The sequence below is a fragment of the Trematomus bernacchii genome, unplaced genomic scaffold (assembly GCF_902827165.1).
Source record: "Trematomus bernacchii unplaced genomic scaffold, fTreBer1.1, whole genome shotgun sequence".
NCBI classification, from domain to species: Eukaryota; Metazoa; Chordata; class Actinopteri; order Perciformes; family Nototheniidae; genus Trematomus; species Trematomus bernacchii.
The window spans coordinates 128,026-146,926 of record NW_022987629.1 but is presented as its reverse complement, the minus strand read 5'-3'; the positions used below and the strand labels follow the sequence as shown (position 1 = coordinate 146,926).

The 18,901-nt window shown below is 42.1% G+C and overlaps 2 protein-coding genes across 2 annotated transcripts; both read left to right on the top strand.

The window, feature by feature from the left end:
* Positions 1-1,349: 1,349 nt before the first annotated feature.
* LOC117484545 (ATP-binding cassette sub-family B member 9-like) lies at positions 1,350-6,633 on the top strand. The gene is made up of 2 exons (XM_034132973.1): positions 1,350-1,543; positions 5,687-6,633. Exons 1-2 carry the CDS (start codon positions 1,443-1,445, stop codon positions 5,886-5,888), a joined length of 303 nt encoding a protein of 100 aa, XP_033988864.1. The 5' UTR covers positions 1,350-1,442; the 3' UTR covers positions 5,889-6,633.
* A 2,310-nt stretch (positions 6,634-8,943) lies between these two features.
* LOC117484540 (E3 ubiquitin-protein ligase TRIM39-like) lies at positions 8,944-10,982 on the top strand. The gene is given in 2 exon segments (XM_034132969.1): positions 8,944-10,568; positions 10,571-10,982. Coding segments are annotated over 2 exon segments (1,491 nt in total). The 5' UTR covers positions 8,944-9,203; the 3' UTR covers positions 10,697-10,982.
* Positions 10,983-18,901: the final 7,919 nt, after the last annotated feature.

Genomic DNA, 18,901 nt, shown 5'->3' with positions numbered 1-18,901 from the left:
CTAGGACGATATGAAGATCTCATGTCAAAAATAATTGTGACAAATGAGACAGAACTGGCCTGTCTGTGAGCTCATTTTATGTTGGTTTGGTTCTTCTGATAAAGGTGTGAATATCTAAATAATATACCACCATATGCTATTGTCATTAGTTGTGTCCCTGTTCTTCAAGCTAAGGCATTGCTAAATTAACAACTCTTGGCTTACAGAGTGGTAACATGAGACCGATTTTTATATATAAAATATAAATATATTTTAATTTTATAATTTATTTTAAATATTAACAATATAATAAAATAAATGGAAATATATACACCGGCAAATATTTAATAGAAATACCTTGTGTGTGTGTGTATAGCTATTGCTTTATCTGCTTAATGTTATTTTCATATGAAAGTCCATGATTATAAGTATGCAGTATCATAACTACATCTTTGATGTTTATAAAAAACCAAACCGTTTGAAAATTGGTTGAAAATTGAGCAAGCTATGGTTATTTAAATAGTAAACCATAATGTTATGAATGAGAGCACTGCCAGTAGCAAGATGGCGGCCATGTGGCAACGTCGGTCTCCATTGGCCAGCAGCGCGGGTGAGTCATCTAGTGTTTATATATATATCTATGATCTTGCCCCCTTGGTAAAACAACACGCGGGGGATACATCATTATTTGCACCAGCAACATGGCTGAATATCAAGCACTTTGGCCATGGTCGGCAAGTAATATACAGTACATTCATCTGGCACTCCTGGCAGACTCTCTCCAACACAAAAAAGGGACACAAACTAAAAAAGGAGAATATTGGGCTATTGGCTCTACGGTGTCTCTTGCTCTCGGGTGATATCCACCCGTGTCCGGGTCCCGGCGTTGCTTCCATCGACCGGACAGCTGGCGGCCCGGCCGCCGAGCTCCACACGCCGCCGGCCGGTTTCCGAAGAGGCTGGCTAGCTGGACAGCTAGCACCACCAGCGGGTCTCTACGGTGTCACGCTGACGGCTGCCGACCTAGCAGCAGGACCTCTACCCACACCGTCGGAGGACTGCGGGTCCACACCGAGGCCTGGTAGCCGAGTAGCAGAGATCCACACACAACCATCTAACCCCAGAAGAGGCCGGATATTTTATTACATTTATTACGCCTACATAAAAATACATTTATCAAGCGATAGGCCCCTGTAATGGATCTACTAATACAGTAGTGGATGTGACTGAAAGATATATTGTACTGTATTATTGTTTGAAGTTCTAAAAAAAGAGCAGCAGTAAGTGAATGCATCACAATTCAAATGCAAGCAAATGTTATGTAATGTTAGGTCACGTGACAAATGGCTAAGTCACCAGTAGCTATTTTGCATATGACAGAAGAAGCGTTTGGATCCTAACGAGTTAAAGATCAGTCGGTTTATGTCTCCTCTCTTCAGGTGCAGACGGCTCTGAACAGCATCATGCAGGACCACACGGTGCTGGTGATCGCCCATCGGCTCAGCACGGTGGAGAAGGCTGACAACATCATCGTCATCGAGAGCGGCCGCGTGGCCGAGCAGGGGTCTGTTGGGTTCTTTTGTTTGAAGACCAAGAGTTAGTCTAAAGAAGACCAGGAAGCTTCTCGAAAAGTTCAACAGTATTTATTAAAGGTCCCCTGTTATACTGTTTTTCATCAATATATTACAGGTCTCAGATATATACAGAACCTGTCTCTGATTGGCTGAAACACCAAACAGATCATTGCAGCATCCCATAACCCCCTCTGTTTCAGCCCTGTTTCCAAAGTGCTGATTCTCTGTCTGTTACTTTAGATGAAAATAAGGAGCCCCTCCCCACGCCCCTCTGAGAGATATTTGGTTAAAAAGAATACAATAGGCGCGTTCACACCGGAGTACTTTGGAGTACTTTTCCCACAATAGTTCATCAGAACTACGATATATTTGCGTTCACACCAAAAAGCCCCAGGAACTAAAGTAGTTCAAATTAGTTTGTCCGACCTGCTTATCAGTCCCTGCTAGAGAGCAGGGACTGTCGTGGGAGAAAATAGTTCGTACGTCTGATTGGCTGTGCGGAATGCAAACCACGCCCGTTTGACTCTGAATTTTTTTTTGTAAGCGGCCATTGTATTTGCTTGCTTCGGCCAGCGCACCCGAAGAGATTACTTTTGTGAAAGCAGTTATTATAGCAACACTAAATAAATCATCGGAGCGGTGGAGTGATGAGGATGTGTCGGCGCTTCTGGTGATTTACTCGGAGGACGTGAAGCGCCGCATTCAGAAGCTTCTACTGAATGCAGTTTCCGTGGCTCAGCAAAGTTAGCAGACCTGGCAAAGTCATGTCGGGACGACTACGAAGGTAAAATAAAATACAGGCACTGCACTGTTTTAATCTGCACAATACTGGTCTTAGATGTACTTCTATTTGCTCAGTAGATCGAGCTAGCCATGCTAGAACTTGCTATCGTTAGGTCCAAGCTGGCTAACAACATCTAGCTAGCTAGCTATTCTCAGCCGTAACCGCTATGAACACGTTTTGACTTGTGAATAAGTGTGCAATGTTCTGTAATTTGCTTCACTAACTCATGGCACTAATCGTGTGTTTCAGGCGAGGTGTTTCTCTCAGGATTAGAAACTAGTTTTCCCCTCCGGGATAAAACGATAATATAACGTTAGCAATTAGCATGCTAGCTGGACATAATGTTACCTCTAACATGGTAGTTGCTATAATTTCAAGTCATTTGCAACATTCATTCTACATGTTAATGGTAAAAGCTTAAACAGTTGATTACCTGCATGCCACAAAGACTGATGGTCTAATATTTTGCATATTTAAGTAGAAATGTAATTGAAATTCTATTTATTTTTCCTTTTTTTTTATTGATTGTTATAATTGTACTCAGCCATGTTATGTTAGATGTCAATCCACTTACACTGTAACTACTCTGGCCTTGAAAGAAGGTTACACATCTAACTGATGTCCACTAATCCCTATAAAACAAAGTTCAAGCATACATTAAGCACAAAACAATAAATAAGGGCACTTTGATATTTATTTTTTATTTTATATTATTTGATCCTATCTGATCTTCTACTTTACACCTACATTTTGTACACTGTCCCTGCCTGCGCCATGTCCAATGTTGGACAATGTTGTCTCGTTGTTGCGATTAAACTGATCTTGTGTCTTGCATATTTCACCTTAGGAAAGTGGGCACGCGATGACAGCTTCCTTGACACCATCATGGCGATGGACCGCCGTGCCATGGTCAGCAAGGAGAATGAGGACCTGCGTGCCAAGGAGATGCACGACGAACGGCTGCTGCATTCACACAAGGCCCAGGAATCGAGGTGGAGCAACAAAATACCTTTCTGGCTGGGCTTCTGGCAGTGCTAAGCGAGCTGATTAAATCCAACAGGCCTTCAATACAAAAATTAAGAAAAACTTGTCGTCGTTGATAAACTGTACAATGACTTGTTGGGAGGCGTGTGGTGCAGTGGTCTGGTGCGTTGGTGTTCGGATCAGGGGAGCACAGGTTCAAACCCCACTGCAGTCAGGATGTTGTGTCCCTGGGCAAGACACTTCACCCCAAATTGCCTACACCTGTGACAGTTCATTTTGTATTATTGTGATTATATATATATGCCACTGTTATTAATACTGACACCTAACTTTGCACTAAGGTGTGTCTGCTGCTGAGCCTACCTATTGTTATTATATATATATATATATTGCCACTGTTATTATATTGTTTTGATACTACTGACACTTATTGATCTGCTGCTGATAAATAAAAGGGAACCTACATGCACGGCACTAGCATCATGACTGTCTTTGTTTAAACCAGCAGCAGTGCAGCGGTACACAGACTAACCTGTGTGTGTGTAACGTAGTTCTTCAGGTGTGTATGCTTAACATGTATGTATTTATCATAGTAAAGATGGTATACAAAAGCTTTTTAAAGAGCTTTCAACCTCATCCCATTGTCTTTAACACACATTTAACATAATAATATACTCATATTAATATACAAATATACAGTATGAGTACTGTTTTGATACTGACATTTAATCTTTGCACTAAGGTGTGTCTGCACTATTGTAATTGTGTCTGTTGACTGTGGTAAATAAAAGAGAGAACCAAATGCACTGTACAAAATATCAGCTTTATTGTCAATTTACAATTTCCATGCTGTTCAGATGCCTCAAGGGCTGTGCGCGTGTCTTGCCCCGCGGCGATTTTTTTAGGTTGCGTCTCCCCAACGTTGCTTCCAGGCCAATACAGAGGAGTTGAAAAGAGCCCTTGGACATTCGGAAATCTTTGATCCACTGCACTTTGGTGTACGTTGGCACCACCTTCTCCCACCAGGCCGATGTTCTATTGTTCACCCAGAGAGAGCGCGGGACACGACGCGTTCCGTAGTATTCGCATATCTGGAACACATACAAAGACACAAATTAGCCCTACATAACTCCATAAATCCTACATTAGATAGTATTAATGTGATTTAATGAACGTACCATTGCTGTTCTTTGGGCGTGATAACGGTCATCATGCTCAGCTGTCCTACGGCGAAACATGTCCATAGCGTGTGCTTTTCGTGGTCCAATCCTTTTATTAAGGCTTCTTAACCGCCTTCGCCTCCGACTCAGCATTTCTATTGCATTTGAATGGTCGATCTGTATTTGTATTTGTGGCTGAGTTATTGGCTTAAATAACTCAGTTACGAAGCTGTATAACACGAGCACCAAAACGTCAACACCATACCGTGTCTGAGGTCGGAAGGTAAACAGAAGCATACAGCGGAAGCGGAATTTTTTTTCTTCTTCTTCTCTCGGTTTTTTGGCGAATTGCAACTTTAAGGTGCATACCGCCACCTACTGTACTCGCCGTGAAGTTGTATGCGGCCTGCCAGTAAACCCAAAGCAGAAGAAGAAGAAGTGACGTCAGCGGCTCATTTGCCTAATCCACCCCCAGGAACTCATTTTGGTGTGAATGCGATCTGCTTTAGTTCATCAGAACTAAAAGAGCTCTCATGAACTAAAGTTCTCATGAACTACTGTGGGAAAAGTACTTGGTGTGAACGCCCCTAATGGTGCTCTAGGAGGAGATTCAGGTGATAAGGGGGGGGGGGGGGGGGGGGGGGTTACCTTGGTTGCTGATTGGCTAATGGTTACACAAGACAACACATCGTTATGACATCATAAAGTGGCCAAAATCTGATCAGCTCATATTCAGACAGATTTTTATATAAATGGATCAAAAAGAGAGAGAATCTTTTTTCCTGAAACTTTCAGAGTCTCTTTACACAGAGGGGACACATGTTGATGTAGAAGAGACATGAAGAAGAGGGGACACATGTTGATGTAGAAGAGACATGAAGAAGAGGGGACACATGTTGATGTAGAAGAGACATGAAGAAGAGGGGACACATGTTGATGTAGAAGAGACATGAAGAAGAGGGGACACATGTTGATGTAGAAGAGACATGAAGAAGAGGGGACACATGTTGATGTCGAAGAGACATGAAGAAGAGGGGACACGTGTTGATGTAGAAGAGACATGAAGAAGAGGGGACACATGTTGATGTAGAAGAGACATGAAAAAGAGGGGACACGTGTTGATGTAGAAGAGACAGGAAAAAGAGGATTTTGCATAATACGTGACCTTTAAAATTCCGGCACAATATATTGATTATTTCTCCCAGGTCCCACAGCCGGCTGATGGCCAGCGAGGGGCTTTACTTCAAGCTGGTGCAGCGGCAGGTTCTGGGCATCGAGACGGGAGCAGAGGTCCTCAACCCAACGCAGGAACTCAGCTGGAAATCTGACGGAGGACAGAGGAGGAGGAGGAGGAGGAAGAGCAGCAGCAGCAGCAGCAGCGAGGCGGAGAGAAACATGCGCTACTGAGAATAAAGTGCGGGGTTTAGGGGATTTATGCATATGAAGGGATTCAAATCGCAAAAAAAAAAGGGACGCAAAATGAGTTCAAGACACAGAGAATCACCAAAAGGAAGACAAAATGATTTTTAAAAAGATGCAATGCTACCACAAAGAGACACGGACTTTTTAAAATTATTTTATTTATTCTACTATTTCAACAATTAGACAGTTTATCCACCCGAAAAACACACACAATTATTAGAAGTGAGAGGGCAGAAAGTAGAGTTTATACAGAGGAAGCTACAGGACACTGAAAACACTCCAGGAACTTTGTGATTACTGAACACATGGCATTCAGCTATATAATGTACACTTAGGTAGAAAAAAGAGGTTCACAATGACTACAGAGAGACAAACAATCACACAAAGGGACACTACATGGTACAGAGAGACACTACATGATACAGAGAGACACTACATCACACAAAGGGACACTACATGATACAGAGAGACACTACATCACTCAAAGGGACACTACATGATACAGAGAGACAAACAATCACACAAAGGGACACTACATGATACAAAGAGACACTACATGATACAGAGAGACACTACATCACACAAAGGGACACTACATGGTACAGAGAGACACTACATGATACAGAGAGACACTACATCACACAAAGGGACACTACATGATACAGAGAGACACTACATCACACAAAGGGACACTACATGATACAAAGGGACACTACATCACTCAAAGGGACACTACATCACATAAAGGGACACTAAATGGTACAAAGGGACACTACATGATACATAGAGACACTACATCACACAAAGGGACACTACATGATACATAGAGACACTACATCACACAAAGGGACACTACATGATACATAGAGACACTACATCACACAAAGGGACACTACATGATACAGAGAGACACTAAATGATACAGAGAGACACTACATCACACAAAGGGACACTACATCACACAAAGGGACACTACATGATACATAGAGACACTACATCACACAAAGGGACACTACATGATACATAGAGACACTACATCACACAAAGGGACACTACATGATACATAGAGACACTACATCACACAAAGGGACACTACATGATACATAGAGACACTACATCACACAAAGGGACACTACATGATACATAGAGACACTACATCACACAAAGGGACACTACATCACACAAAGGGACACTACATGATACAAAGAGACACTAAATGACTAAAGAAGGGAAACAAAATGAACACAAAGACACTAAAATACAGACAAATAGACACTAAACTGCTGCAAGAGGTGCAAAATGGTCACAATCAGACAGGAAATGAGATATGAAATGAACACAAAGACACATAACCACGGACACATAGACACAACACTGTTAAGAAATGGAGCAAAATGAGTACAAAGAGGTTTAAAAATGCAACCTTTTATTCAATAATCCACCTATATGTAATGTGTCGTGTCAGAATCATCTGTTAAAACACGCAGAGCAGCTCCATGGAGTTTAAATGAAGTTGAATGTATTCAAACATATCAGAGAGGAAATAATACTTGAATAAACTTTATTACTGATATGTTAGCTTTATCATGTTGCTGTTAATGTTCTGTATAAGGTTTGTTTAATGTGTCATTATCGCACTCCAGACTGATCAATGATCCATCTGTTGGTGCTTTCTTGTGTTTTGTTGCAGTAGCAGGTGCTTTGTGTTTATTGTCTGTTTAATTACATCATCATTATTTAAAGGGGACCTATCATGCAAAATGCACTTTTGTACGTCTTTTCTACATGAATATGTGTCCCCGGTGTTCCAGGGAACTCACCAAGTGTCAGAAAACACAACCCTCTCTATTTTCCTCCATACCCAAATCTCTAAAAAAGGGGCTGCAACGGATCTGATAAAAACTGATCCAGATTTGAACACTGTCCTGACGTCAGGACGGTGGCGCTACGGCTATTGGGCCAACTCCACCAATCAGGAGGAGACAGCCACGGCCATTGCCGTTCGAAAGCGCTGGAGACGCTGTAGTACATATGCCAGGCCTGTAGATGGTGCTGTTCTCACAGAATCTGCAAAAACAGAGCTATAAAATGTCAAATTGAGCGAAATGAGGCATGGCTAAAATGCATGATCTGTTTGGTATTTTGAAAAAAAAAAAGTATAAATATGCCTTATATAGGTATGGTCCTACACTATATTATTCAAATATAGCATGATAGGTCCACTTTAAGAAAAATATTTAATTCCACAAATAAGCTGCAAAATCAGGTGCCTTTGATCTATGATGATGTGTGGTGATGCAAGACTGTAGAGATGCTTAAAGTAACTCTGAACTGATGTGAATAAAGATATATATTTATTAAACAGTGTAAAGAATGTACTTGGCTTTATGTGTACAAACATGTAAACACTGGTACACTGATAGTATTTCTAAGATTGTTATGTCTCGCGTCAAACTATTTATTTAAATCCCTTTTTATTGTGTGTTTAAATACATATTATTTGACGGAAATACCATCAACTAACACATTTAATTCCCAAATGAATTCATACATCGTGCTGTACAAAGTACTCAGAGGTGGAAGAAGTAACTGAGTAAAAGTAGAAGTACTCAGATCTTGTACTTGATTAAAAGTAGAAGTACTCAGATCTTGTACTTGATTAAAAGTAGAAGTACTCAGATCTTGTACTTAGTATGGACTGGGATAAATATAGCTGGAGTTCTGTCCTAGCAGGTTGGATCATGGACAAACATTTGTATTTGTATTTAGTTACAAAAAGGCAGATTTATCTTAGTTTTGTAACCCTATGTTGGAGTTGAGGTACTGTATTTTCAGACATATTTAAAAAACATTTCAAACATAATTGTTGAAGAAGCATGACAAAGAAAACAGAGACAGACGCAGTGTACAGATGACTCATGCGTTTTGAATGAAACTCAACCTGATAAACTGTCATGATGAAGCTCCACCTATCACCTGACTCGCATGTGACTAACCAGGAAACAGGTTGTTATTCTGCCTCGCTGAGACGACACACACACACACACACACACACACACACACACACACACACACACACACACACACACACACACGGACTATACGATTCAACTTCACACCAAACACACCTCTTCCACTGAGAGGACGTCAACAGGAGGGAATACTGGAATACCTTCCACTTCAAGCAGCTGCTGAATCCACACACTGAGAGTTTGACCAGAACAAAGACTCAAAGTGAAAGTAAGTCTCAGGGAACAGGGAGCAGCTGCTGCTGAGTTTACTGCTTCACTCACAGACAACATGGCTTCCAGATTAGAGGAAGATCTCTGCTGTACTGTCTGCCATGACATCTTTAAATATCCTGTGGTCCTGTCATGCAGCCACAGCTTCTGTAGAGACTGTCTGCAGAACTGGTGGACGGAGAAAGTCATCAAAGAGTGTCCACTTTGTAAGAGATCTTCAGTTTATGAACCTCCCTGTAACCTGGTGTTAAAGAACCTGTGTGAGACCTTCCTACAGGAGAGAGGTCAGAGATCTCCAGAGGCTCTCTGCAGTCTGCACTCTGAGAAACTCAAACTCTTCTGTCTGGACCATCAGCAGCCAGTGTGTGTCGTCTGCAGAGATTCAAAGATCCACAAAAAACACAGTTTCAAACCCATCGATGAAGCTGCTCAGGATCTCAAAGAGGAGCTCCAGGAAACTCTGCAGCCCTTCAAGAAGAAGTTAGAGACTTTAGAAGAAGTTAAAGTGAAGTTTGATCAAACAGCAGAACACCTGAAGGTCCAGGCTCGACGCACAGAGACACAGATTAAGGAGCAGTTTAAGAAGCTTCACCAGTTTCTAGAAGAGGAAGAGGAGGCCAGGATGGCTGCACTGAGGGAGGAAGAGGAGCAGAAGAGGAGGATGATGGAGGAGAAGATGGAGGCTGTGAGCAGAGAGATAGCAGCTCTTTCACACACAGTCAGAGCCACAGAGGAGGAGCTGAGAGCTGAAGACGTCTCCTTCCTGCTCAACTACAAGGCTGCAGTGGAGAGGCTGCAGCGCCCCCTGCTGGAGGATCCACAGCTGCCCTCAGGAGCTCTGATAGACCAGGCCAAACACCTGGGCAACCTCAGCTTCAACATCTGGAGCAAGATGAAGGACTTGGTGTCCTACTCTCCTCTCATCCTGGACCCAAACACTGCTTATCCAGAACTCATCCTGTCTGAAGATCTGACCAGTGTGAGAGGAGGAGGAAAGGAGGAACTTCCTGATAATCCAGAGAGGTTTGATGATTACTGGTCTGTCCTGAGCTCTGAGGGCTTTAACTCAGGGACTCACAGCTGGGAAGTCCAGGTTGGAGACAGTCAAATCTGGGAACTGGGTGTGTTAGCAGAGTCTGTCCAGAGGAAGGGAGACATAGAGTCTGGATTATGGAGAATAGATTATAATCAAGGTGAATACTCAGCAGAGTCACCACCAGATCCAGAAACTCCTCTCAGCCTGCAGAAGGGGCCCCAGAGGGTCAGAGTGGATCTGGACTGGAACAGAGGAAAGCTGTCGTTCTCTGATCCTGACACTAACACACACATACACACCTTCACACACACTTTCACTGAGAGGCTGTTTCCATACATTTACAATTGGGATGGACCCCCACTCAAGGTGTTACCAATGAAGGTCTCTGTGACTGTAGAACAACAGATATAGATGATGATGATGATGATGATGATGATGATGATGATGATGATGATGATGATGATGATGATGATGATGATGATGATGATGATGATGATGATGATGATGATGTATAGGACTAATTATGCACACCTTCCTGCTAAGTGTCCTTTCCTTTCTCCCAGACAGTGAAGGCTTCTCAGAGGGTTGTTAGCCAGGTTAACCATTAAAGACAGAACTGGAGGATTTCCCCAGAAATATGTCAAACTGTTCCTTTAATGTTTGGTCAGTAGACCTGCTGATATATTTATGTGTTTGAGTTTATCAGGGATCAGTCGTATCATTTTGTGTTCAGCTCCTTGTGATTCTGGTGTTGGGGTTATGGCTTTTCTGGTGTCATGTTTTTGTTAATAAAATGAATGAAAAATAAAAATTCTGAGTATCTTTATTTTGGCAAAACGGTTAACAATTTACTTTTTACAGCTGCGGTTAAACTTCTAAAATTAACAAAAATAAACCTTTTTTCAGACATGCAGCATAAAGGCATAATATAACAATTCAAGGGACACAAGGAGGTAAGAAAGGTATGATAATAACAATAAAATAATTAATACAATAAATAATGATCCCACACAGAAAAATAAAGGAACACATAATAAAAATAATAAAACCTATAAGATACTTTTTTTTACTTTTGGTACTTTTGGTGTATTTTTATGGAAATACTTTTCTACTTTTACTTGAGTAACATTTTGAATGAAATTCTGAGTACAAGATCTGAGTACTTCTAGTTTTACTCAAGTACAAAATCTGTGTACTTCTACTTTTACTCAAGTACAAAATCTGAGTACAAGTTGAACAAATGCACCGGTAAAGATGGCCGCATTGTCTTTTGGCTCCTCTCCAACTTTGCCCTTTTTCGTATTTTTTCAGTGTTTACTTTTTGCCGTCTGCTTTTAACATGGTTCACAACATGCAAGCCGACCGCACCAACTCTGCTATACAATATAGCAGAGAGGAACTTCTTCACATCAGAAACCTTGTGGAAAATAGCCCACCGAAAGACAATGGAGATCCGCCATGGCTACCTGTTGTTGTCCTACCTGAGAGACGCAAGAAGAAGACCAAGCGGGGGTCCCGCGCCAGGCTGCTGGTCAGACTGAGAAAACGAGGAAACCAACCCCCTCTTCCGAGTATTCTTCTGGCTAATGTTCAATCGATTGAAAATAAGCTAGATGAACTCAGAAGTCGGATTGCTTTTCAACGGGACATTAAGAACTGTAACGTTTTCATTCTCACCGAGACTTGGCTAAACTCCACTATCCTGGACTCCGCCATTGTTCCTGACGGATTCACTATTTTCTGCCAGGACCGGACAGTTAACTCGGGGGAAAAGTAAAGGAGGCGATGTGTGTATTATGATTAACAAGAACTGGTGTACAGATGTGAGGATTATTTTTTCGGACTGTTCCGCTCATTTAGAGCACCTCATGATCACATGCCGGGCTTTTCACCTGCCGAGAAAATTTACATCTGTTGTGATAATAGCAATATATATTCCGCCGCTCGCCGACAACAACACGGCACTCGATCAGCTGTTTGGGATTATCGACAAGACTGAGACTTCATGGCCAGAGGCAGCGTTCATTGTGGCCGGGGATTTTAACACCGCTAACATGAAGAAGGTCCTGCCGAAGTACTACCAACACATCAGCTGCCCGACGCGCGGGGGAAACATACTGGACCATGTTTATTCCCCTTTTCGACATGGATATAAGGCTCTACCTCGGCCTCCCTTCGGCAAATCAGTAGTGATGGCAGTTTGACACTGAAGCTTTGAACGGAGCTTCAACCCTGGACTTCCTATTCCATAGAAGCAGTGATTCGAAGCTTGCTTCAAATCACGTGACATATGACGTCCGAACCAGCAACTGCTTCATTTCCTGAATGAATCACTTGACTGGTTCGCGGTCCAATCACGCGATTCAATGCACTGCCTCGTCTCTATTCTGACAGGTGACAGGTTGAAACAGTTTCGAATTTGAGCGCTTCAACACTTATAACCGCTCTAAACAATGCGCAATGTGTGGGTAGTTTGCGTTGTTGCTGTTGAGTTGTTGTTGGTATTGCATTTTAATTGGATCATTATAGAGCAAGCCAGGAAGAAAGATAGGTCGATCTGGCTCGGGAAACACTTCGAAATGTGGAGAACTTGTGAACAAAAAGACAATTAACACCAATATAAAAAAACATATGAATAGCTTAAGGTATAGATAGCCCAGTGGATAGAGCCAGCGGCCCGAAGCGGCGATGACCTCTGCGCAGCTGGTTCAAAACCCGGAATGGGTGAACGTATAATCATTCCTTTTCAACTTTAATACTTTATTAACTGATAAAAGGCCCTCTCCGCCCAAAAAAAATTCCAGCACTCTCTAGTCTCTTCTCAATAACCCAATACGCACAATTATCAATCTTTAATTGCAAATAGAACATGATATTCAGTCTTGTGTGCATCGAATATTTTTCGAGGCAAAGATACGTTAAACTCACTGCAGCCTTGCACTTCGCCAGGAGAGGTCGCTGTAACTGAAGCTTCGAGAAATGAACCTATTTCCGAAACAATTGTCCAAGTGGTTCGATGCTTCATTCAAAGCTTCATTTTGCCATCACTACAAATCAGACTACATCTCACTGCTGCTGCTGCCTGCTTACAAGCAGAAACTTAAAAGGGACAGACCGGTGTTACCGTTTAACTGGTGACGCGGGGGAACTCGTGACGTTCTATAACGGTAGGAATGTGTCAGGGGCGTGTACTTTGAGGAGCCATTGTCGAATAACCAGGAAATACACATTTCGATCGCTTCTTCTGTCGTTTACATTCATCTTTTGGCATATTTGGTTGGATAGGAACACTTTGATGCACATTCAGTACCAGTGTGTGAGGTTGTGGTTGCGATGCCGATATCCGGACGCGTACAGCGAGGACTACAAAATGACAATGAGGTGACTGGGGATGTCTGTTCAAACCATTGCACGCTTGAATAAATCATTTAAACCAGTTATTTTTGCCAGACTTATTACTGAATATCGTTCTTAATGTGATACCAAGTCCATCTGAGACCTGTGTATACCTTCAGACAGCCTCCAAGTGAAGCACACGTTGTTTACTCACAGTTTGAAAGCAGCGTGGAGAAGTCAGCTGTGGAGCTGTGATCCGCCCAGTTTAACTTGTGATACAACTTCTGTTCTGTGGCTATCAACCAGCAATCATGTTTAATATTAAAGACTACACACATGTATCCCTTATCAAAACGGTATTCTGCACTTTGCAGCACTTATCCAGATAAGATGTGACTGTTTACTCATTTTGCAAAGATAGCAGCAGAAATGTCATTGCTGCATGTGTATATTTAGACTGTAAAATGCTGCTTGGTCATTCATTTTGGTCTCCGCAAACAATATTATGAATCCTCTATTCCAGTGGTTCTCAAATGGGGGTACGCGGACCCCTAGGGGTACGTTGGAGTACTGCAGGGGGTACGTGAGATTTATTTTATGTTAATGAAAAAAAAACACATAATTAATGCATTTAAACAAACTACTAATAGTAGATTAACTACTTTATTCAAAGGTTTACAGTAATTCTGGATAATAAAATGGGAAAAATAAACGGGGTGCTCTCTTTTCCTCTCTCTCGTCTCCGGACAGCCGGTCTCGTGCAGCTCGCTGAACCTGTAATAAGTGGCCCAACAGTAAAGAATACACATATTTATAACTAGTTTAGCTAGTTCCAGAGTAGATAAACTAGCTAAGTGTGTTAGGTCTAACTCTTAGTGTATTTTGCTCCGCTAAACGGTCCGTCACAGCGGGTGGAGCTGTGATCCGGAAGAGCTGCGTGTTCTCCGTCAGCAGCAGCTGATCTGATCTCTGATCTCTCTCTCGCGTCCGGTTATACTTCACTCGCGTTTATGTGTTTATATATTATATATTTATATATACAGTCTATGGTTTATGTCCAAATCTATCAGATCTAGCTAGTTCTAGTTAATTATATGACTGACTGCGTGTCAAAGGACCTAAACAATAAGTGTTGCTTGGCAACGGCTTGTGGCTGCAAAGTATAGTGCAGCATTATGCATTTGTTTATATGAGGGGTCAAAATCCCATGCTCATAAAATGCTCATATCTTTTTTTCTCTTCATTCGTGAAGTTCGGGAATGAAGAGAAAAAAAGATATGAGCCCCAAAATAAATAAATAAATATACCAATTTTAGGAAAAGTTACGAAGTTTGAGCAGTGTGGGTTTTATATTAACAGAGTTACACATATTTCAAAACGCGAAGTGTAATAACTGCAGTTTGCCTCCCTGTCAGAATGACAAAGATCCTCAGAGAAGCACAAGCCCATGTTTCTCACTAAATTGTAAGTACAACTTATTAAAAAGATCAGTTCAATGCAACTAATGTCGTCTTAGTGTTATTGCATGATGTTAAAATTGGTTTGCCATGAATTTAGTGATGGATTGTAAACATTTGAAATGTAGCATTTAAGTGTTTCTCAGTTACAATGTTGTTTTAATAAATCAGACACTGATGGTGCAAGGCTCAGGCTGTACTGTACCTCTTTATATAGGCATTTTTTCCCTAACAAAGTTTTTGCGCTGATCAGGGGGTACTTGGCTGAATTTTTTTTTCAAAGGGGGTACATTATTGAAAAAAGTTTGAGAACCACTGCTCTATTCAAACATATAATTCAGTGTCCATCGACATGAAAATAACTAAAAAGTTCATGCTGGACTCAAACCCGAGTCCCAACAGCAAAAATCACTCTAGTCCTGCGCGATGTGAGTGTGCCACGAATCATTACGACATATTCATTCATCACAGCTGAATTTTTACACATTAACATTGTTAAAAGATTCAGAAAAATGCAAGCCAACCATCATTGGAATTTATGTACACTTAAGCCATATAATATACATATTATAGTAGGCATTTGCTTTTAAATAGTATACTGACTGAGGTCTGTATCAAGTCTCATTAAGACCCACCGAGATCAGATATCCTAGTTTATCAGCCTGCGAGCCCACATTATGTTGCGATAAGTGGTCATTTTACATATAAATGTATTCCAGTGCACACATTAAGTTATATAATATAAATATAAAATATGCTAATCAGGCCATGTGTTTCGTTATGTAGTATAATCATCACCGACAGATGGAAAGACAACAATAACAAGGAATTCATATTAATATTACCAAGTTACACAGAAATAGATACAACATATAAGACAAAATAACACAAAGATAAAAGCATAAACGTTAAGATAGAAACGAAAACATGTTCACAGTATATGTGTTTGTAGTTCTCAACGTATGTGAGTATCCTCGTCATTCGGTTTGTGTCGCTGTATCGATGCATACCAAAAGTTAACCAAGTAAACAGTCACATCTTATCTGGATAAGTGCTGCAAAGTGCAGAATACCGTTTTGATAAGGGATACATGTGTGTAGTCTTTAATATTAAACATGATCGCTGGTTGATAGCCACAGAACAGAAGTCGTATCACAAGTTATCCTGGGCGGATCACAGCTCCACAGCTGACTTCTCCACGCTGCTTTCAAACTGTGAGTAAACAACGTGTGCTTCACTTGGAGGCTGTCTGAAGGTGTACACGGGTTTCAGATGGACTTGGTATCACATTAAGAACGATATTCAGTAATAAGTCTGGCAAAAATAACTGGTTTAAATGATTTATTCAAGCTTGCAATGTTTTGAACACACATCCCCATTCACCTCATGTGTCTTTTTGTAGTCCTCGCTGTACGCGTCCGGATATCGGCATCGCAACCACAACCTCACACGCTGGTACTGAATGTGCATCAAAGTGTTCCTATCCAGCCAAATATACCAAAAGATTAATGTAAACGACAGAAGAAGCGATCGAAATGTGTATTTCCTGGTTATTCGACAATGGCTCCTCAAAGTACACGCCCCTGACACATTCCTACCGTTATAGAACGTCACGAGTTCCCCCGCGTCACCAGTTAAACGGTAACACCGGTAACAAGGACAGTACAGCGATGGAGTGAGGAGCCAGATTCAGCACTGCAGGATTGCTTTGCATCTACGGAGTGGAGTGTGTTTGAGGACAACAACATCAACACACACACGGATACGGTAATCTGCTACATTGGGAAATCCATCGATGACGTGGTTTTAGTTTTACTAGCGTTTAACACGGCACACCACACCAAGAACACGGCACGCAAACACTCTCTGCCGGAGGCACACAACTAGGCAATTATGAACACACACAGCACACACACACTGCAATGACCCAACCAACAATTTAGGGCGAGAGCTCCAATTCGTGGTAGCCTCTCCCCTGCTGCTCTCCTTCCATACACTGTAAAATACTTCTAAAATCAGACATACAACAATATAAATGGATAAACGTAACTCGCCAGTTGGCGAGACCCTCCCCCGGGGTCTACGCTTGGGACGCCGTCCAACTCCCCGGGGATCGGCTTCGCTGGACGACGTGAACTGAGTCACTACAGCTGGTGTCCGTGTTGCTTGGGCACCGCCGTGCGAGCTGTGTGGGGTTTGTTAAACTTTTAAAACATGTTTGAATGGTGATATACACAGTGATAGATGTTAAGGACTAACGTTTATAATAAATACATTTGTATTTATTTTAAGATCTTTTCATACAATCATACCTATTGGGATCATTTGTATTAATGTGGACCGGAGGGAGAGGGTGACGAGCATAAGTTTCACTTTCCTTTTTTATTTAAATTCCAACTTTGGTCATGAAGAATATGTTTCTCTGTTGTCCACGTTCATAAAGCATAAAACAACGCTGGGTTACGTATTGTAACCCTTGTTATATTAACACAGGCGGAGCCCTCTACTGGACTCTATGGGTACTACCACTGTTCGAAATGGGGGGGAGCCAGGGGGAGCTTGGCTCCCCTAAAGAGGGGGGGAGCTCCCCTGAAGGCCGACTTTTAGATAAATAGGGGGAGCCCAAAAACATCGTGCATATTTGTTTCACACAGATTAGAAATGTTGAGTTTCTGTAAATAAAAGTTCTTGAAATAAATAACAGTCATTGTTCATTACAGTTTCTGAATATTTGTTTTATATTTGTGAATATTTCTGGGTGTTGCCATCTGTACGTGGCGGCGCTGCATTCCTTACGCTACTTACGTTGCTATGGTTACGGTGGCGATGCCGGCACGGCATTTGAAATTGCAAAGAGGCAAAAAGTATATTGATCTTCCTGCCGCTCGCAGAAAAATCCACCCTGAGTGCACCTTTCACAAGAATGGATTCAGGGAAAAGTCAGCAGTGATCAACAGATTAACCTGCGGAAAAAGATTTATAAGCACCATAAGAGCCAGGCACACGAAAAAGCGATCGAGATTTCGGAGATGAGAAAAAAGATGTCTACCAAACAAGGTATTGGCAATCAATGTTGATCTAATGCAGGAAACATATACATCTTTCAGGTCTGCCTATATGATTGTCAAAGAAGAAATGTCATACAGAATGCTACCTGCTGTAATGTTCCTACAAAAACTCAATGGTGCTACCGTCGGGACTGTGCACAACCATCGTACCATGCTTGTGCTGAAATAATCAGGCATATCGCAGAGGAAATGAGAGCTACATTTGTTTCCAATGTAAAAGACATGGGCTCACTAATTAGTATCACAATAGATGAGAGCACAGTTCATGGGCGGGCCTACCTGATTATTTAGGTACGCCAGTCAACAGAGCGTGCGTGTGACATATTTAGTAGCAGGATGTGCACTGAAAAATAGGGCTCCCCCGAAAGCAAATGGGTAATTCGAACACTGGGTACTACCTTATCCTACGAGCATTCTCCCACTGAGACTTCTATAGACGTAGCCGGCCTTGGGGCGGGCCTACCTGAATGCGCACGCATCTCACCGTATAAAAGGAGGCCTCGCCTCCTGACTATCATCCTACACCTCTCTTCAGCGAGCGGAATAGGACAGACAGTGCCCTGAGTAGAGGGCTCCGCCTGTGTTAATATAACAAGGGTTACAATACGTAACCCAGCGTTATATCTCTCACAGGCTCCGCCCTCTACTGGACTCTATGGGTACAGTGGGTGGAGCCCTGATGTATACGCGCACTGTCGTCCAACAATAGCATTCCACCCTACTGCCCCTGACCGGCTTGTCTGGTCAGCAGCTGCTGCCCCACATCCTCCTTTAACCCGGTTGTGACCGAGGAGAAATCTGGGCTGCGGCTGACAGAGCACACCCTGCTGCGCTTACCTCGCAGAAAGTGTGCTCAAAA

Bases quoted from the DNA above. Each gene is read 5' to 3' on its own strand.
- LOC117484545 (XM_034132973.1), top strand. From the start codon at position 1,443: ATGCAGGACCACACGGTGCTGGTGATCGCCCATCGGCTCAGCACGGTG. The intron at 1,544-5,686 runs GTCTGTTGGGTT...TATTTCTCCCAG, and splicing joins GGCCGCGTGGCCGAGCAGGG to GTCCCACAGCCGGCTGATGG.